Source organism: Triticum urartu, chromosome 4A (assembly GCF_056163025.1).
Source record: "Triticum urartu cultivar PI428250 chromosome 4A, HENAU_Tu73, whole genome shotgun sequence".
NCBI lineage: Eukaryota > Viridiplantae > Streptophyta > Magnoliopsida > Poales > Poaceae > Triticum > Triticum urartu.
The window spans coordinates 281,971,364-281,992,427 of record NC_141876.1 but is presented as its reverse complement, the minus strand read 5'-3'; the positions used below and the strand labels follow the sequence as shown (position 1 = coordinate 281,992,427).

The 21,064-nt window shown below is 50.2% G+C and overlaps 1 protein-coding gene and 1 pseudogene across 2 annotated transcripts in view; one reads left to right on the top strand and one right to left on the bottom strand.

Moving 5' to 3' along the window:
* The first annotated feature begins 4,518 nt into the window (after positions 1 to 4,518).
* Positions 4,519 to 21,064, top strand: part of LOC125551630 (protein ABERRANT POLLEN TRANSMISSION 1) — a 39,294-nt gene continuing 22,748 nt past the window's right edge. The window contains exons 1-8 of one of the 2 annotated variants that reach the window (XM_048714900.2): positions 4,519 to 4,899; positions 4,995 to 5,106; positions 5,223 to 5,519; positions 5,602 to 5,867; positions 11,954 to 12,161; positions 12,858 to 13,031; positions 13,110 to 13,187; positions 20,204 to 20,449. In XM_048714900.2, the coding sequence (XP_048570857.1) occupies positions 4,751 to 4,899; positions 4,995 to 5,106; positions 5,223 to 5,519; positions 5,602 to 5,867; positions 11,954 to 12,161; positions 12,858 to 13,031; positions 13,110 to 13,187; positions 20,204 to 20,449 (1,530 nt within the window). In that variant the 5' untranslated portion in view covers positions 4,519 to 4,750. Of the gene's footprint in view, positions 4,900 to 4,994; positions 5,107 to 5,222; positions 5,520 to 5,601; positions 5,868 to 11,953; positions 12,162 to 12,857; positions 13,032 to 13,109; positions 13,188 to 20,203; positions 20,450 to 21,064 lie in introns of those variants that run through there. The other variant, XM_048714902.2, reaches the window with a different exon arrangement.
* On the bottom strand, positions 9,465 to 11,936 carry LOC147975607 (uncharacterized; annotated as a pseudogene).

Here is a 21,064-nt window from a genome sequence, read left to right as displayed (position 1 = left end):
CCTCACACAATGCGAGATGCCATGATTCCACTATTGGTGCCCTTGGAGGCGGCAACCGGACCTTTACAAACAAGGTTGGGGCAATCTCCACAACTTAATCGGAGGCTCCCAACAATACCACGAAGCTTCACCACAATGGACTATGGCTCCGTGGTGACCTCAACCGTCTAGGGTGCTCAAACACCCAAGAGTAACAAGATCTGCTAGGGATAGGTGGGGGAATAAAAAAACTCTTGGTGGAAGTGTAGATCGGGGCCTTCTCAACCACTCCTGAGCAAATCAACAAGTTTGATTGTCTAGAGAGATAGATCGGGCGAAAATGGAGCTTGGAGCATTAATGGAGCTTGAGAGGGAAGAGGTAGGTCAACTTTGGGGAAGAAGACCGAACAATCCAACCGTTACCCCCCCCCAAACAGCCCTACAGAGGGCGGTACTACCGCGGGAGACAGCGGTACTACCGCTGGGTTAAGCGGTACTACCGCTCCCTTCGGCGGTACTGCCGCGCAGAAAGAAGGGTAAAGGGAAAGAGGGAACCGAGCGGTACTGCCGCGGTGGAAGGGCGGTACTGCCGCTAATGGGCGATACTGCCGCACTACTACTGCAGCGAGGTACCGCACAATCCGACACAGAAAAAGACCCCTCGAATCGACGCGGTAGGGACCTGACAAGCCATCGGTAGTACTGCTGGGGAGTCACCGGCGGTACTACCGCCGCGGAGCGGTATTGCCGCTTGTGACCCCTAAGCGGTACTACCGCTGGGTACCAGACAAAGGCCACAAGAAGAGAGAAGATCTCTCCATAGAGGCGGAAGGGCTCGGAGGGTGAGAAGCGGATGTGTACGTGTTGATTCCACCCAAGCAATACCAAAGCGGGCCCCCTCTTAATAGTACGGTGCCCTCTACGCAACTAGTCCGCCGAAAAAGAAACGAAAGAGCTACACCATCTTGAATGACGCTCTGAGGGGAATAAATCGTCTCATGCCAAGGATGAATCTCTGAAATGCTCAAAGCACACGATTAGTCCGCAAACACGTTGTCATCAATCACCAAAACCACATCGAGAGAGATATGCCTCAACAGGTGGGCCGGCCTAGGGTTGGCCTAGTGGGACGAACTGCCCAAGGGGTGGGGTGTTCCTTTTAAAAAAATTGTTGCATTATTGTTTTCTTTTTTTTCTTTTTTTGTTTTAGCTTAGTTTCTTTTTAAATTTAGTTTTATAAAATATATACTTAGCATCTAATTTAGATTTTCAATTTAGTCCACTGTCATAAAAAAGTCTAGTCCCCAAATAATTTAGTTTGATATTTTATTAATTAGTAAAGACATTTAAATAATTAGGTTTGCTACTATTTAAATCATTTTAGTGCATTTAAGCATTTCATAAAAGTTTGGTTTCCCCACTATAATTACTTACAATTTATTTGACACCACCCGAACATTTTAGTTTTAATATTTGAAAACTTTTACCACTTGACTCGATTTGGAATTTGAATTTGAATCGGTTTCTAATCAACGCGAGTTTGTCAACAGTAACCATGGTGACATGGCATCATTAGCAGGGGATTATTGTAGCTTAACTATCCGGACGTCACACTGAGTATAACTGATTCCCCTTTGTGGGGGTGGAGTTCCTACTATCCCCTATATTATTTCATAAGCAACATTAGCATCACTTTCAATAAAATTTCCTTTAGTAGCAAAATCCAGAAGTTGTCTATTAGGCATAGTGAGCCCCACAAAGTTTCTGAGCAAGATTTTTATATCACCTTTTATGGTACAAATACGATAAGACTCCATTATTTAAACCACACATCCTTTAGACTTCCCCTTATTTCTGTTCGAAGTAAAGAACCTCAAAATCTGGGGAGAGAGGAGGAATAGTAGCACTAGACATGGTGACAAGCAATCAAACAACCAAACTAACAAAGTAAAATATTTTTGTTTTTTTGTTTTTAGAGAAATGGAGGGAGATGAAAAACAGAGGCAAATAAAGAGTAGACCAAGTAGATAATACTCCCTCCGTCCCATAATATAAGAACATTTTTGACACTACACTAGTATAAAGAATACTTATATAATGGGACGGAGGGACTAGTTTGTATGTAGGGACCTGATAAGAATTAGATGATGTCTCCCCAACAATGGCACCAAAAATTCTTCTTGTTATTTATAAACCGCGTTGGGATTTCCCCAAAGAGGAAGGGTGAAGCAATACAATAGAGATACGTATTTCCCTCAGTGAGAATCAAGGTTATCGAACCAATAGGAGAACCAATCAAATTTCCATCGACATCACCTACACACATAAAAGAAAATACTTGCACCCACCGCTGGCAAGAGGGTTGTCAATCCCCTTGAACTCGTTACTTGCAAGGATTAATTCTGATAGTGATAGATAGATAAAAAGAAAAGTATAACATTACAACAAAGTATTTTTGGTTTTCTAGCAATATGATAAAAGTAGACCCGGGGGCCATAGTTTTCACTAGAGGCTTCTTTCTCGAACACATAACATATGATGGGTAAACAAATGACTGTTGGACAATTGATAGAAAAACATATAGTAATGACGTATTCATGGCAATGATCATGTATATAGGCATCACGTCCAAGACAAGTAGACCGACTTCTGCCTGCATCTACTACTATTACTCCACCAATCGACTGCTATCAATCATGCATCTATGGTATTAATTTCATGAAAAACGGAGTAACGCCTTAAGCAAGATGGCATTATCGATGTAGACAAAGTAAACCCAATGAATATGAATAGTCCCCGTCGTTTTACCCTTAATGGCAACAATACAAATACGTGTCTTGTCCCCTTCTGTCACTGGGATATAGAGCACCGCAAGATTGAACACATCACAAAGCACCTCTCCCACTGAAGATAAATCAATTTAGTTGGCCAAACCAAATGGATAGATCGGAGAGAAATACAAAGATATAACAATCATGCATAATAAAGTTCAGAAAAGACTCAATTACTTTCAATGAATAATTTGACGACAAACCCATAATTCATCGGATCCCAACAAACACACCGCAAAATAAGATTACATCGATAGTTTCTGACGCGTCCGCAAATGATACATGGGCAAGAGACATTGGACCGGACCTCACGGCTACGACATTGGATGAGTTTCTCAGCTTATGGCCTAGGGTGGCGGCCATGCAACTTGAGGTGGTGGAAGATTCGATTTCCCGGGCCTAGGAAAAAGAGGGGCACTTTTCGGCTAGGTCTACATATGCCGCCAAGTTCATGGGCCTCGAAGTGTCGCCAACAACATCGTTCACTTGGAAGACTAGAGCATCCATGCAGTGCCGATTCTTCTCCTGGCTTGCCATCCAGAACTAATGTTAGACATCTGATAGACTAGCCAAACCTGGTCTACCTCATCAGGATGCATGCCCACTTTGTGATCAGCAGGACGAAACAATTCAACACCTCCTAATCACCTGTGTTTTCGCATGACAGGTTTGGCATTGGATGGGCACGGTCACCGGCAAACGAGGGTTTGAGCCAAGGCATGCTGAGACTATAAGCGACTGGTGCATCAGGCAGGATTAGAGTACGGGACACCGGAGGGCTATGTGAGCCAAGTGCCTCCTTGGCATGTGGATTATCTGGAAACATCGAAACAACATTGCGTTCAACGGGGCTTCCCCATCACTGGCTAGGATCACGGAAATAATCCGAGAAGAGGGTAGGCTCTCGGCAAAAGCAGAGATGTTTAAGGGCGAAATAAATGGCTTCGAGGAAGCAAGTGGAGTGTGGATAGACCAGAAATAGTGTGCATAGAGAGCGAGGAGATGCCAAATAAAATCCGCATGTAAATATTTTGTATCACCGTGGAGCTTTTGAGAGTCTCTCTCCCCTCCTTCTTTAATGAATGATACATACAATCATGCGTATTTGAGAACGAAGATACTTCGACTACAAACTACCGCAAACTACTCACAAGTTGTCTTAGTCAATGTCGGAGCTCGACTCGTCGTCCTCGTTCTTCACCTCGTCCGAACTGAGCTCGATCACTGTCGAGGACCCAGCCTTGTCTCCCCCTCTTCTTCTTCCTCACCACATTCTTCACTGCATTATTCCGCAACGTTCAGAACTCATACTCTGCTTGCACGAGGTGTGGATTTTCTGCTGCAAACCTCGCATGGTAGTCTCATCCCGCTTTCGAATGTCGCACTAATCCATAAGACGATCCAAGTCTTCTTATGGGACCGATGAACTCCGCATGGGTCTGAGTTTAGAAGGATAGTGATATTACAGCCCACGAGGGGAGACGTTCTCGTCAACTACGAAGACATTCGTGGCGAGTTCATTAACCTCAAGATGATATGCCGGCTCAGTCTTTAGGAGGTGCTCATAGGTAGGGCGTGCGGGCATGCGTTCGTGAGACGAGTGTACGTGCGTGTGTATAAGGGTCTTGTGTTTCAAAAAAAAAGAAGGGTTTTTTGGTTAAGATGAAGAAGACGTGCGTGTGTATAACGGTGGCTTTTCTTCGGTTCTTCCCGTTCCCTCTCCTCTGCTTGTTCCGGAAATGGCGCACCACCTCCTCTCCACTCCTCCTCTCCACCACTACTTTACTTTGCGATCCCTCCACTCCGCCTTCTCCTTCCCCCCGTCGATCGGATCCAATCCACCGCGACATACGCACGGCCAATCCCACCCCATCCCACCCCACGGAGAATTCCCAGTTTGATGCGGCCACGCGACGGTGGTGAATGCAGCAGCAGCGGCGATGATGCTCGGCCTCGTGCAGCTGCTGGTGGGGTTCGTCGTCTCCTGGGAGGCCCTCGAGTTCGTCCTCCGCTACGGCCTCCTCCTCTCCACCCTCAAGCTCCTACTCCTTGCCGCCTTGGCCGCCACGGCCTCGTGTGTCGCCCTCCTGTATGCCCTTTGGCTCTTCTCTCTTGCACTTGCTCTTCACTTTTCTTGGGATTTTTCTCTTGTATAATGTCTAACAAACAAACAAACAAACGCAGCTTGTTTGCCAAGGCTCTGGCATGGGTGCTCCGTCGCATGGCGAAACTCTCCATCGGCTGCCGCTCCTATGGTTTCAATTATCTCAGGGGCATCACCATTAACTCTCCTAAAGTATGCATCTCCCTGCCCTGCCCTGCCCTGCCCTGCTTCATCATTACTGTAGTAAGTAGTACAGTAGTATTTTATTACTTGCTCATCACAACCAGTGCCAATCCTTCTTTTTGCAGGGACCGCTCCAGTCCATCTCTGTCGGTGAAATTAGACTCGGCCTGCGCAAGCCACTCACCCAGCTGGGGCTCACCATACTAACTCAAGGCCCAGTCCTGCAACTGCGAATTTCTGAATTGCACATTGTGCTCAGGCAACCCGCCAAATCTGCAAACGAAAAGAAACCTGCCCCGCGCAAGCCAACCTCAGCCTCATCGCCCAAACCAAAAGAAAATTCCAAAGGCCAAGCAAAATGGAGGCTTATAACAAATGTTGCCAGCCTTTTATCACTTTCTCTAGTGGACCTCAGGCTCAAGGTACCTCCCTCCCTTCCTCCCTCTGTCAATTTTTTTTAGTGATATTACTTTTGACGGAAAACTTGTCATTTTCTTACTGTAGACTCCAAAAGCTGCTCTTGGCATCAAGGACTTTAAGATTGATTTATCTAAATCTGGAGCACTGCATCCAGTTCTTAATGTTCAAATACACCTGATACCTTTATTTCTACAAGCGTTAGAGATAGATGGCACGGAAAATGATTCTTCATCACCATTTAACAAATTGGATTGGTGGGTGAGTGGACAATACCCTTCAGCTATGGACACTACTGACTGCAGCTCTTTCTTGCTTGAGGATATAGCACTCTCGTGTGAGCTTCATCAGAGGTAACCCCTCAAGGGGATGCTTTGCAAACACTCTCGACACTGTATGGTCATTTTAGTAGGAAACTAGTCATTGATGGCTAGTATCTCAGGTGTTTTGATTGAGAAGTAGTAGCTGTTGGCGATTAACTGATTACTATTTTCATCACATGTCTCCGCACACAACTGATTGCTATTTGCTGTACCTTTTTAATGCTTCTTACTGCAACATAACCATAATGCACTCATGTGAACCATAGGAGTCACAAATATAATCTCGGAAACCACCTTCTGCGATTCAACTTTTGCCTGTAATACTCTGCGGTAGATAAGGCGGTTTTATCTATCCATAAGTTACTTCCTGCACCCCCAGAACTTATTGATAAGCCTAAAAGAAAATGTATTTTCAGTCTACTTTTGTTCAATGAAGTTCAGGATAATCAATTATCATAAGGCTAACAATCAGGGTCATATAACAATTGTTCTATGCCTATGTGAAGCTTAAATTGCCACCCTAGCTGTTTTGATCATATTCGGGGGACCCATTCGATTACAGAAACTGCATGTGTTGCATCATTCGTTGTTGTGAAAGAGCAAAAACTTAACTATTGTTTGTTAAGAGTGTATATGTGTGGTAGTGTTGTTAGGAATATGCAACTTCTATTCCCATGAGGCCATAGGCCGATATATATATACATGTACAGGTGTGGAACATATGCAAGAAACCCCTCATACAACGAGATAAATACAAAGGGGTACATGACTTATATTATAACTCTAACACCCCCCCTCAAACTCATGGTGGATGAACAACACTGAGTTTGGAGAGATAAAAGCCATGTTGTGCTCTAGTCTGAGCCTTTGTCAGGAAATCCGCCAACTGTAACTCGGAAGGCACATACTGAAGAGCAATAACCTGATCCTGCACAGCAGCGCGCACATAGAAAGCATCAACACCAATATGCTTGGTGAGCTCATGCTTCACAGGATCGCGTGCAATGCTGATAGCACCTGTACTGTCAGATAGAAGCAGAGTCGGTGTAGTGACAGAAACACCAAAATCCTGAAGTAACCACCGTAACCAAGTCACCTCTGCCGTCAAAAGAGCCATTGCTCGCAACTCAGCCTCGGCACTCGAACGGGAAATTGCAAGCTGTTTCTTCGTCTTCCAGGCAATGAGAGAACCACCAAGAACACAGTAAGCAGAAAGTGAACGGCGATCGGAAGGATCACTAGCCCACGTAGCATCCGAATAGGCCTGGAGCTGTAAAGAACTGGAGCGAGGAAAGAATAGACGGTGAGAGATTGTGCCTCGAAGATATCGAAGAACACGAAGGAGATGACTATAGTGAACCGAGGTGGGGGCAGAGACAAACTGACTCAGAATATGAACCGGATAAGAGATGTCCGGACGAGTGACAGCTAGATAGACAAGACTGCCAACAAGATGACGATAACGCGTCGGATCAGGGAGAGGATCACCATCAGTAGCACAGAGGTGAACATTGAGCTCCATAGGAGTCTCAACAACGCGCTCGTCAGTAAGAGCAGCACGAGTAAGAAGATCCTGGATATACTTTTCCTGGGATATAAAAAAGCCATCAGAGGTAGAAGAGACTTCAATCCCAAGAAAGTAGCGAAGAGGTCCAAGATCAGACATAAGAAACTGCTCACTAAGACGGGCCTTTACAAAGGCAATATACTCGGAGTCATCCCCCGTGATGATCATGTCATCAACATAAAGAAGAAGAAGAGTCCGACCACGAGGAGAAAGGTGAATAAACAATGCGGGATCATGAGCACTTGCTAAAAAACCAGCAGCAGTGATCACAGAGGCAAAGCGCTCAAACCAGGCGCGGGGGGCTTGCTTAAGGCCATAGAGAGAGCGACGAAGACGACATACCATGCCATCAGGAACAGAATACCCAGGCGGTGGCTGCATGTACACCTCCTCACGCAGCTCACCATTAAGAAAGGCATTCTTAACATCAAGCTGAGATATAGACCAGTGGCGTGCAGAGGCAACGGCAAGAAGGGTACGAACAGTGGTCATATGAGCCACAGGAGCAAAAGTCTCGTCATAATCACGACCATGCTCCTGCTGAAAACCACGAGCCACAAGACGAGCTTTGTGACGCTCAAGAGAACCATCGGAGCGAGTCTTAACCTTGTAGACCCACTTACAAGTGATCGGACGGACTCCGGGAGGAAGAGAAACAAGATCCCAAGTACCAGTGCGTTCAAGAGCAGCAATCTCCTCTGCCATCGCAAACTGCCATTCAGGATGAACAACAGCCTGACGGTAAGAAGTCGGCTCAAGAACAGCAGCACCAGCGGTGGGAAATCCAAAGCGATCAACAGGCGGACGAGGACGAGAACGCAAGCCATAAGTAGGCTGAGAGGAAGATGACGACCCATCCACAGAGGCATCATTTGGTCGTGGACGACGAGTGTAATGCTGAGGAAGAGATGGAATAATAGAAGGAGGAATCGGCAAGGTAGAATCAGGGGGTGACGACGAAGAAGTCACCGGAGATGAAGGTGTAGAATCCGGTGACAAACTGGGAGAGGAAGTCACCGGAGATGAAGGTGGAGAACTGGGCGAGGAGACCGGGGAGGATGGTGGCTGCAAGTCAACGAGATGTGGAGAAGGAGAGGAAGTGGAACGGAGAGGTACAGTGTCAGCGGGGGTGATAGGTGAGTCAGGAAAAGTGAGGAAAGAGATATCCTGCACTGAAAAAGTCGAGGAAGATGGGCGTGGGTAGAAGGGACGAGACTCTTCAAAAGTCACATCTCGAGAGATACGCATCCGACGACCAATAGGATCCCAACAACGATAGCCCTTATGCTCTTCACTGTAGCCTAAGAAAACACACTCAACAGACTGAGCGGTCAGTTTGGTGCGTTCACGAGGGGCAAGAAGAACATAGCAAACACAACCAAACAAGCGAAGCATCGAATAATCGGGAGAACGATCAAAAAGTCGCTCGAAAGGAACACCACCCTGTAGAGCAGCGGAAGGCTGTATATTGATAAGATAGGTGGATGTGGAGATGGCCTCAGCCCAAAAATGAGGCGGGAGAGAGGCAGCAATCATCAATGCACGAGCCGTCTCAAGAAGATGTCGATGCTTTCGCTCAGCCACACCATTCTGAGCATGAGCACCAGGACAAGAGAATTGAGAGAGAGTCCCGTGCTCAGCAAGAACACCACGCAACATCTTAGAGATATACTCGCCAGCGGAGTCAGCACGAAAAACACGAATGGGTGAAGAGAACTGAGTATGAACCATGGCAGCAAAACGCTTATAAATAGTCAACACCTCAGAACGAGAAGTCATGAAATAAAGCCATGTGTAACGAGAGAAATCATCTATGAAAATAATATAGTATTTATGACCACCTTTCGAAGCGAAAGGGGCCGGACCCCATACATCAGAATGGACTAAATCGAAAGGACGCTTAGACACTGACTCACTATGTGAATATGGTAACTGAATCTGCTTGCCAAGACGACAACCCTGACACTCTAAAGAGACATCTCCTGAGACAGACCCCAGAAGGCCTCGACGAACTAAAGAAGACAACCGAGAACCACACAGACGACCAAGTCGATGATGCCACTGCTGGAAGGAACCAGTGACGGAGGCAACAGAAGCGGAAGAACTGGCGATGGTGGTGGCAGCAGAAGGAACATGAAGCCAGTCCAACTCCCAAAGACCCTGAGAATCACGGCGGCGAGGGCCAGCCCCAACCAGAGTGTGCGTGTGACGGTCCTGGACAGAACAAGAGTCAACGTCGAGGATGACGCGACAACCAGAATCCGTAAGTTGACCAGCAGAAAACAAATTCATGGTAAGTCGAGGAACATGAGCAACATCAGGAACAGAATAAGAAGGAGTAGTAAGATTGCCTCTACTAGCAACAGAAAGTGGAGTACCATCAGCAGTGAAGACATGAATAGGAGAATCCAGTGATCGAAGAGAGGACAAAGTGGAGGAATGAGAAGACATATGAAAAGAAGCTCCAGAGTCCAGAACCCATGGGGATGTACCTGACTGTGTAGAGGGTGATTGCGCAGTGCGGGAAGCATCAGTCACAGAACCGGCAGTACCCGTCGAGGAAGAACCTGAAGCCGCGAGCAGACGCTTAAGTCTCAGAATATCCTGCTCAGTCAAAGCAATGGCTGAAGCTGTCGAGGTAGACGACGAAGTCCCTGAAGATGATGATCGAGCCTTGCGCAGGTGTTTCTTCTTCGTGTAGCACTGAGACTCAAGATGACCATCATTGTTGCAATAGGCGCAGTGTGGACGGGGGCAACCTGAGCCTCCAGAAGGAGTGGGCAAGAGCGGCGGAGCACTCGAGCGAGAAGTGGTCGATGGAGCAGGTGGCGTAGGAGCACGAGTAGCAAGCACAGAGGGAACCTCCAGCAAACCAGCACCACGTAAGCGAGTCTCCTCTGCACGAATCTCAGAAAGCGCCTCCATGAGAGAAATACGACCACGAGCAAACAACTGAGCACACCGGGGCTCAAACTCCTTACGGAGCCGAGACAAGAACTCATAGACGCGATGAAACTCCAAATTGGCCTGGACAGCCTGGCAACAGGGGCAGGTACGACACCCAGCACTACGGAGAGAATCAAGCTGATGCCAGATAGCAGAACCCTGTGCATAGAAGTCATCAACAGTAGAGTCACCCTGCTGAAGAGCATGCTCCTGACGGATCACAGAGAGGTATAGGGCATCACCAGAGGGCTGATAGCGCTCACGAAGACGGGTCCACATCTCAAAGACAGTAGAAAGACCCAGAAATTCAGAAGCAAACTGAGGCAGAACACTAGCAGTGAGAACAACTGCAGCACGAGCATCATCATCAAGCCACTGGGTGTAAGCAGACAGAGCACCATGATACAACTGAAGAGCCTCCTCATAAGCCAAAACCCTCTCATCATAAGCACGATCAGCAGCCTCATCAGCAACCTTAGCCGCATCCTTAGCGGCCTGATTAGCATCCGTAGGAAGAACCGATGGAGTTGGCGGAGTAGGGGCCACCGGAGGAACTGGACGTGGCGGACAGCAGACCTCGCCAGAAAGAACACCCCAAAGACGAATGCCACGCATGTGAATGCGCATGAAGCCAGTGAACTCAGTGTAGTTAGTACCATCAAAGATCACCGGACAGCGACGGACAGCAACAAAACCCGATGCAGCAGACATTTTTTTTTGAGATCCGATGAGAACAACCAGATCGGGATCAGGCGCTGGCTATGGAGCAGCTTTCGAGTGGGAGAGCAGCGCTGCTGGGAGATCGAGGCCGGCGGATCAGGCGCTGGCTATGGAGCAGCTTCGAGTGGGAGAGAGAGGCGGGCGGGGGCGAGCGAGGCGAGGCGGCGGCAGAGCGGGGAGTCGTCGACGCGGGAGATCGCGGCCCGGGCGCGGTCGAGGAGGCGGGAGACGCGGGCTGGGTCGAGGGACGGGTCGGAGGGCGCCCACGGGATCGGGGTCAACGGGAGTGGCGGCGGGGCGTCAAAGTGACCGGGACGTCACCTCGGCGGCGGCCGCCACGCCGGCGGACGACGGTCCAGTCGGAGCGAGACTAGGCCCAGCACCCAGGGACGAAGACCCGCGCGGGATCCAGGGATCGGGACCGGACTGGAGCGGCAGGATATTGCAGCCGGGGATCTGCGGGACGGGGCCCTGTTTCGATCGAGAAGAACGAGCTTCGAGCAGCCTGGTTTGGTTGGTGATCGATCAGGTGGAGATCGATCGGATGGATCAATCGCACGAGTTGCGCGTGCTATAAAATTGACCTAGCTCTAATACCATGTTAGAAATATGCAACTTGTATTCCCATGAGGCCATAGGCCGATATATATATATATACATGTACAGGTGTGGAACATATGCAAGAAACCCCTCATACAACGAGATAAATACAAAGGGGTACATGACTTATATTATAACTCTAACAAGTGTGATGTCAATACCAGATTGAGTTGGCTTGCTTTAGCTCATCTCCTGCACTCCTATATATTGGCCCATTCAGCCTGAATACATGTGATCCACTTGAGTATTTTGCAGTTGTAACATTATTTATAACACTCTTTAGGGATAAAAGAATTAGAGTCAAGAATTTGGATCTGATGTCTGGTCCAATTGTTGTGAACCTGGAAGAAAAACTATTCACCAAGAAGCCCTCTACTTCTACTGTTGCTGATCAGAAGGATGAATCTACTGTGGATAATAAATCAGCTGCCAAACCCGAGGGGAGCAAGCTTTTGTCATTGAATAAGAAGATCGATTTGATTCCTGAAAAGGTTGTATTTATTTCCAGCAGTACCACTGATATTTACCATTTTTTGTTATATATGGGCATTGTCTTTCTCCATATATAGTTCTATGTTTTCTAGCTTCTTCTTGTGACATTATTAAACAAGACCCGCATAGGCCACTTTTGTCCACCAAATGGATGAGACCATAATATTCTTAGTTATATTCACTTAGCTCCGCAACACACCAATATTTTTGTAGGCTAGATAATTCGAATTCCTGATGAATGCACAACCAGGCTAAGATGTGTTATTCTTTATGTTTTTCAGTTACCTAACTACTGTTCTCCACTTGTAATATTTTAGCATGGAAAAACAATGCTCTGCCTCTTAATACATTTAACTATGACTCTTTGATTGAAAACATGCTAGTACTCTAAGAAGTGTCCAAAACAAATATCATGAGCTGATATGATATAACATGTACTCCCTCTGTAAAGAAACATAAGAGCGTTTAGATGATCTAAATGCTCTTATATTTCTTTACGGAGGGAGTAACACATGTACTGTAGTTTATAACAATTGTATACTCCAGGTGCAATTTCAAATATTTATTGTTGACATCACCTCTGCATCTTCTACAGCTCTTTGTTTTGCCATTTGAAATTGTTACATGTTACATTTTTTTTAATGTAAGTTGGTTGCCGGGTTACCATTCACTAAAATGTAGTTGTTCTTTGGAAGGTTAGCTTCAATATGTCCAAGCTAGATCTGAAGTTTTTGCCAAAGGACCATGGCCTCTCGATCAACAACGAATTTGGTAGCATTTCTGTGAGACTTATGAAGTCACAGCCTCAGAATGACTTAGGGGTGGCTCCAACACACCTTTGGTTGGAAACTGACGTGACAGATATTCATGTATGTTTCCGTGTTCTCCTATGAGTGATCTAGTTTTTTCAACTTAGATTACATTATGATGATTATTTGTTTCTTCAGCTTCTGATGGATGGTTCTACGTCTGTATTAGAGGTTGTGAAAATTGCAACTGTTGTTTCAGCTAATATTCCCACTCAGGTCAGTTTAGTTTGCTTGCAGTGTAAATTTGTACTGCTGTTGGTTAATGATTTCTCAAGAAATTTCTGCCGGCTTCAACTCGATCTTTACTGTAAATTGCTGCATTTGTTGGAAAACACTTCACTTATGAACCAATAGATTTACAGTTCTTTCATAATTTTGGGTTGATTAGGTCTCTGTGCAAACAAAAGTAACATCTGTATTAACTATGGAATAAAACTATCATTACACTAGTTGTATTTTCCAGTGATGTGGTACAGCCATATCCACTTCTTTTGAAATCTCTGTCTGAGGTATTGCTTTGAGATCATTAATTAGAATACATAGGTGGATTTTTTTCGTGAATATGCAAAATTGTGTATCATTCCATTGATAGGTAGGAGAGAACAACAGTGTATAGGTTACAGGGGGTAACACCTCTCGACATACGCATGGCTAGACGTAGAGGGGAGTTACAGGAGCAGAACACGGGAATGCTCAGCCCAAAGGATCAAGGCGGCATGAAACTAGCTATATACTTCACTCCAGCAGTGGCCCAGGCGCGCGCGTCATCCTTGATGGCCTGAAGCAGCAGGTGGGTGGAGGGGGTGGCGTTGTCAAAGATGCAGGCGTTACGATGGCGCCAGATGGACCAGGCAGATAGCAGCACAAGGGAGGACAAACCCTTGCGCATAGCAGCAGGCGCAGTCGTGACGACAGCCGCCCACCAGTTGAGGAAGCAAGTCTGGGGGTCTTGGGGTGGGTGGATAGGGGCACGACACCAGGCAAAGATCTCATGCAAGATGATCTTGGAGAATGGGCAATGGATGAACAAGTGATCAATGGTCTCCAACTCCTGATCGCAAAGCACACATAGATCGTTGTGTGGCAGGCCATGGCGCGCGAGCCGGGCGGCCGTCCAGCAGCGGTCCAGGCCAGCCAGCCAAGCGAAGAACCGTATGCATAAAGGAGCCCACGTGCGCCAGGTGAGCCTCCAGTGTGGCGCGGTCGTCGAGCCGATGAACATGGCGTGGTAGCAAGACCTCGCAGATTAAATTCCGGAGTCCGTCCAGTGCCATCTAAGGGAATCAGGGTTGGGGGAGAGGGTGATCTGTTGCAAGGTACACAAGAGCTCGACATACTGCACCATGGCCACGGGTCCCATGGCACCCAGAATGTCCTGAATCCAAGACCTGTCGTGCAGCCCCTGGGCAACAGTTCTCGTCCTCATGCGGCGTTTGGGGACCAGAGCAAGCACAGCCGGAGCAAGGTCAGCGATGGATTGGCCCCTAATCCATCGGTCCGCCCAAAACAAGCAAGAGTTGCCGTCCCCGAGGGTCCACGCAGTGGACGCGTCGAAGATGGCCTGAACCTTGGCGTCGAACGAGAGTGAAGATGCTTCCATGGTCTAGAGCTGTGCGTGGCCTTGAGCGCCAACGTGCGTGAAGGGCGATGCCTGTGCGCTGCAAGTCCCGGGTACCCAATCCGCCAAACTCCAGTGGCCGGCAAACTTTGCGCCAACTGACCAGGCAGCCTCCACCAGAGGGATCATTATTGCCATGACAAAGGAAGTCGCGCATAATGCGGTTGATCTTCTTGTGGATAGTAGGTCGAATGGCGATGGCCATGAGCAGGTGCGTTGGCATCACGGCGAGCACGTGCCGAACGAAGGCCAATCTCTCCCCTCGCGAAAGAAGGGAGGCGCTCCACCAGAGGCAATAAGCGCTGCTGCGGAGACTTTCCGGATTGAGAGGGGGATGCCAAGATAGGTGATCGGAAAGTGCGTGATCGGGAAAGACAATGCTCTCTCGATCTGCTCAGCCTGCGCTGTTGTGCACTGGATCGGCGTGGCTGAGCACTTCAAGAAGTTCGTGTGGAGGCTGGAGGCAGACCCGAAGACCCGAAGCAGCTCCCGAACAACCTGGAGCTCATAAGGATCTAGGTGGCAAAAGATGACCACGTCGTCAGCATAGAGGGAAATACTCGAGGCCATCCGTCGCTCGGTGAGGCGTCGAAGGACGCCTGTCCTGACAGCATCCTGGAGTAGCGAGTTGAGCGCATCAATAACCAAGGTGAAGAGCATGGGGGAGACTGGGTCGCCTTGCCGGAGGCCTTTCTCGTGGCAGATGGGAGGGCCGGGGTTTCCATTAACCAGGATACGCGTCTTAGCGGTAGAGAGCAGGATCGAAATCCACTCGTACCACCGCAGACCAAGCCAAGATGACGGAGGATCTAGAGAAGAATAGGCCACGAGACGGAGTCGAACGCACGCGCGATGTCGAGCTTGAGCAGCACGTGCGGGACCTTCAAGTTATGCAGTTTTCGGGCGGTCTGCTGGACGAGGATGAAATTATCATGGATACTGCGTCCCGTGATGAAAGCACTCTGATTGGTGGACACCATCGTGCCAAGGTGAGGGGCAAGACGAAGCGACAAAACCTTGGCGAAGAGCTTGGCCAAGAGGTGGATAAGGCTGATCGGTCTGTAGTCCGCAAGTGAGGCGGCATCGGGCTTCTTCGAGAGGAGGGTAATGGGAGCCTCGTTAAGCTTTTGAAACCCCATGCGATTTTGATGGTAAAGCTTATCGAACACGTCACCTATGTCCTTGATGATATCATAGCACGCACAGAGGAACTCCGAGGTGAAGCCATCGGGCCCCCAGCGCCTTCCTGGAAGGGAGTTTCTTGGCCGCCTCCCAAATCTCGGCCTCGGAGAAAGGGACCTCCGGCGCCGATAGATCGAAGCGGCGATCGTCAAAAGCCTCAAAGGCCAGTGTAGAGTGCCGTGTGTCCGCCATGCTAAGTATGCCAGCGAAGTGATGGAACACAGCCTCGGCCATTCCAACCTCGTCAGGGACCAGGTCGTCGCCAACACGCAGCTGCAGAATGTGGTTCTTTTGATGGCGGTGGGAAGCATGGATCTTGAGGAATGTCGAGTTGGTGTCCCCGTCGCGGAGCCAAGAAAGGTGGACACGTTGCCGGGCAATTGAACGCTCAAGCGAGGTGAGCCCGAGGTACTTGAGCTTTAGATTCTTGCGCAACCAAGCCTCCAACAGGGAGAGGGGTCGGGAGTCCCGCGCCACGTCCAGGCGAGCGATAAGCTCCCGCGCGACCAGAAGCTGGAGGGACACCTGGCCGATGCGTCATGTAGTCCAACTTTGGAGGTGGCAGGCCATGTACTTCAGGCGCTGGTATAGGCGGCGGAAGGGGTCCGGATCGGGCGGCTCGGCATGCCAGTTAGCGGCAACAACATCATGGAAGCCATCAATCTTAATCGAAATCCGCTCAAATTGAAAGCGTTTGTGGTTGCCGGGGCGCTGAGTACAATCCACCAGAAGCGGCGCGTGATCAGAGATCACGGTGGCAAGGCATCGGAGAAGACAGTGTGGCTGGCTGGCCTCCCGACTAGGCATGCAGAGGACCCTGTCGTTGCGGACGAGGGTGGGGTTGTCCTGCTCATTAGACCAAGTATATCTACAACCATGGAGGTAGATGTCATGAAACTCCATGTCGGCGACGAAGCGACGGAAACGGTTCATGGAGCGGTGATGCAAGCGTCTATTATTCTTATCGACTGAGGAAAGGATCATGTTGAAGTCGCCTCCAACAATCCAAGGGCCTGCACAAGTGAGCCAAAAGCTGTGCAGTTCAGCGAGGAACTCCACCTTGGCGTCATCGTCCTGAGGGCCACATACGGCAGTGAGCCACCAATGCTGCCCACCAGCGAGCGAGGTAACTAGGGCGGACACATGGTAGTCGCCGATCTCTGTCCTAGAGAGGGTGATCTCGAAGCGTCGCCAAGCGACTAGGATGCCGCCGCGTGTCCCAGATGCGGGAAGGAAGAAGTCCCCGAACAGGGGCCAAGGATCTTAGAGACGATAGTGAGGGTGACCACAACAAGCTTAGTCTCACTCAAGTAGACAATCATGGGGGACACAGATGAGATCATGGAACAAACGGCCGTGCGCCTGGGCCTCGAGTTCAGCCCACGCACGTTCCAGAACACAAATTTGAGATTACAATCCATAAGATGAGTGGGGGGGGGGCTGGGGGAAGGGGGGAGATGCCCTAAGTTGAGACGAGAATCGGCTGCACAGGCGCACGATCAAGGAGGTGCGTGACACCACGGGGAATTTTCCACCCATAGTAGTCCGCGAAGGCCTGCACCACATCTTCCGCAAGCGGTCGTGCAAAGAGCTGAGCGTAATTGGCCAGGATGGCATCGTCCACCTGGCCATCTTCCTCGAGAAGCTCAAGGCGGCGTAGAAGGACACGCTTGGCTTTCATCTCAGAGTCAAGGCCGCAGTTTGCCTTGGTGATCCGGCTGCTTCTCCGCGGGATAAAGCTGGGAGGGATCGCGTTTCAACGTCGCCGGGGTGCAGGTTTGGGCTGCGGCAAGACTGAGTCAATCTCTTGTTGTACAGAATCCAGCAGGGAACACAGCGTGGGCTGTTGCATGGCCTCGGGGCTCGTGACATACAGGGCAGGGCCCGCCCCAGCAGGCGAGTGCAGCAGGCCCGGTGAAGGATTGCCACTTAGCCTCGAAGCCCGAACCACGGAAGGAGACAAGATCACGCGTGATTCCAGAGCTGGCGTCAAGGAGCCAACCGGGGTGGTGGTAGCAGGCGTGGGCCTGGTGGCAGGCACGCGGTCTCCAAGGACCGGATTGGTGACGGCAGAGGGAGGTACCAGGCGATCCGCCTGGGTGGGCGAGCCAGGGCACACACGGGAACCACCTAGAGGGTCCGCAGGCAGGCAGGGGATGGCGAGGCGGCGGAAGACGCGCCCCCATTGGCTAAGAGCCCCAAGCCTGGTACTGAGGCAGGCGAACGGGCGTCGGGGCCCGCATCAGAAGGCTCCAGACCCATTCCAACGGGCGACAGGATCGCTTCATCTGTCGTGATCTCCAGCTGGCCAGGAGGGAATTTGAACACTGACTAGCCGCCGAGGCAGGCTGCACAACCGTACCTGCAACTTTGTCCAGAGCCCCAGCAGGGCATCAGAGGCATCCGAAGCCCTGGTAGTTTGTCCCTGCTCTTCTAGCGCCAAAGTAGAACCCAGACGCAGCGAGACCGTGCCCACCTGACGTACAGGATGCGCCGCGGGGTAAGGACGAAGAATGCCCTGCCAGCCACGGCACAGGGGCGGGACATGGCGGCGGCCGGCGGCCGAGCCCGTGCGCCTGGGGTGGCTGCCACGCGCACCAGCATCGCGAGGTGGGAAGCTGTGGTAGGTCGGCCAGGCAGGCGGGCACGGCGGGAAGCGATCCACGTCTTCGCAAGAACTGGGCTCCGCTGGAGGAGGGGGCGGGGAAGGAGGAGGCAACCGGAAATCCTCCGAGGGTCGAACGTGGATGGGCACCGGCCATCGGAGAAGATGAACGGCATGGCGTTCAGCAACGTCAGGATTGGCCTCCGGCCAAACGGTGTCGGGCTCAGGAAGAGCTCGAAGGTGCGGGGGATGGCATCTGGGTTAGGGGTCCAGGTCAAGAGGCGGAAGACCGCCATGTCCCGGGCGTCGCGGGTCTCCGGTGCAAGGTTGTTGATGAGGCAAAACGGGGAGAGTAGGCGCTTGGCCGACGACCGGTGCCAGCCGTGTTCCGGGATGCCACAAATTTCAATCTCGACACGGAGACGAAGAAAGAGTGGCTCAGCGCCCACGGAACGACTCCAGGGCTGGAACATCAGACGGAAGCGCGGGGTGCGGACGGGCCGCTCCGCCATGCAAGCACGCACCCTCGCATCGGCGAAGCATACCAGGAACTCGCCATCGGGGCGGAGGTGAACCGAGAAGGCATCGTCGAAGAGGTCGAAACGGTCCCGGAGCACAGCCGCCACATCTGAACGGCGACACCAGAGCGGGTACCCGCGACAATCACCACGAGTGCACGCTCCAGGACGGTTTCGGCGGCCACGATCTTCGGGGAGTGGTCGAGGAAGCAGAGCGCGCCCGCTGGCCGTAGAGATGGATGGCCGAACATGGCGGGTGGCGGGGTGGAGGACGTCATCGCACCGGAGGACACGTGCGAGGAAACCGGGGCGGAGCCATAGGGTGAAGCAGGAGCACCAGACCTGGAGGATGCGGGGCGGCTGGGACCCTGCACACTGGAGGCAGAGGAACTCGCGGGGCGCGGACGCGCTTGGCCGCCGACGGGCCGCTCGGTGGGGGTGGGGGGTGGGGAGGGGAGGAGCGCGGTGCCTCACAGTCACGCGCGATGTGCCCAAAGAAGCGGCAGCGCTTGCACCTGATGGCCTGCCGGCACTCGGCGCGCATGTGCCCAGAGCTCAGGCAGCATGGACACTCGTTCATGGGCGGGGGCGGCGACGCCCGTAGGCCACCTGCCCTCGGCCTCATTAGCGTCCTCGGCTCTAACCGCCAGGGACACTGGATGCACCTCGGAGCGGGGCCATGGGCGAGGGGCATGCGGTGGAGAGGGGGTCAGGGCGTCGGCGACCTCTAGGGTGAGCTCGGAGGACGCGAGCTCACGGTCACAAAGCGCCTGCCGGTAGGACAGCGGCGACGGAGGCAGACGACGGGCTGGATTCCAGCCAACGGAGCTCGCGCGAGCGACCGGCCCCGGCGGGGGGCGGGGAAGCCATGCGGGAGAGGGCGGGAGGGCCGGGAGGGTGGACGTCGGGGCTGGAGTGGCCACCGACGGCGAGGGCTGGGCGGCGATGGCTAGGGAGCGGGGCTCATACATAGGTGGATTTGGCTATGTGGACTCATAACTGCCAATATATGACTAGAGAAAATCTTGGTAATTTGCATACTTGACTTCGCCAAAGCTGTTCTCATGGCCAATAGAGTGAGTCCAAAAGCTTGGTGTGTCTACCGTGTGTAGGTGATGTTTGGTACATCGTCATGTGTTGCATTTATGCATATGCATCCTCACATGTGCATACAAAGGAGGTGATCATATGGTCAGTTCTTGTTTTCAGGAAGACAATTTTTATCACAGCCCTGTTTTCTTTTTGTTATACTTTTTGTTGTGTAATATGTTTCTCATAGCATATGTGTTGATGCATTGCCTTCTCTCAGTCAACAGAGCCAATACGAGCGGAAGTAAATATCAAGATCAGTGGGGGCCAATGTAATCTTATTATAAGCAGAATTAAGCCACTGATCTTGATGAAGTCAGCTAAAAAGAAGCCCCTTGTTCTTCATGAAAGTCCACAACAAGACAAGGTGCCCAAAGAAAAATTAGCACTGGCTTTGGTACTTACATTCTCAGTACCCGAGTTGTCTGTTGTGCTTTATAGTCTTGATGACATACCTCTGTTCCATGTAAGTTCCTTATCATGCGCTCTGTTCTACTCTGAATGTCCATGAGTCTTTGAACAATTCTTGTAACATGACTACTGCATTAAGCTATACCGATGCTTGATATACACAGTACAAATCACGAATTATTTCAATGTGTTGTTTGTTTCTTTTTACATTTTTAAGAAGAATATTCTCAAAATGCTCCACATTTGTAATGACTGAGCCATGGTAATATGATTGTATGATCAATGCATTTGAATGTCATGATTGAACCTTGATAATGTAGAATTTATGATGTGAGTTTTGAAAAGTTTAAAAATCAATTGGCATTTCAGCATTTCCGAGAGAAATCAATTTAGAACATTCCTTGTCTATGCTAATTTTAAATGGGACCAATCTTTTGCCTATTCATACACTCATGGAGTCCAAATGCTAGATCCATTTCTGCAATATTCCTTGTCGTAGCCACAGCAATACTATATCATAAAATGTAATTTGACACAGTCAATTCCTTTTGCTGTTCTGTTCACTCACCTGCATGCCAAACTGCCTAAACGTTGGATATGACCAGATGGGATCAACTTAATTTTACAGTAGCATGTTGTTCCACTTCGAAGGCACTTATCCTTGAAACTC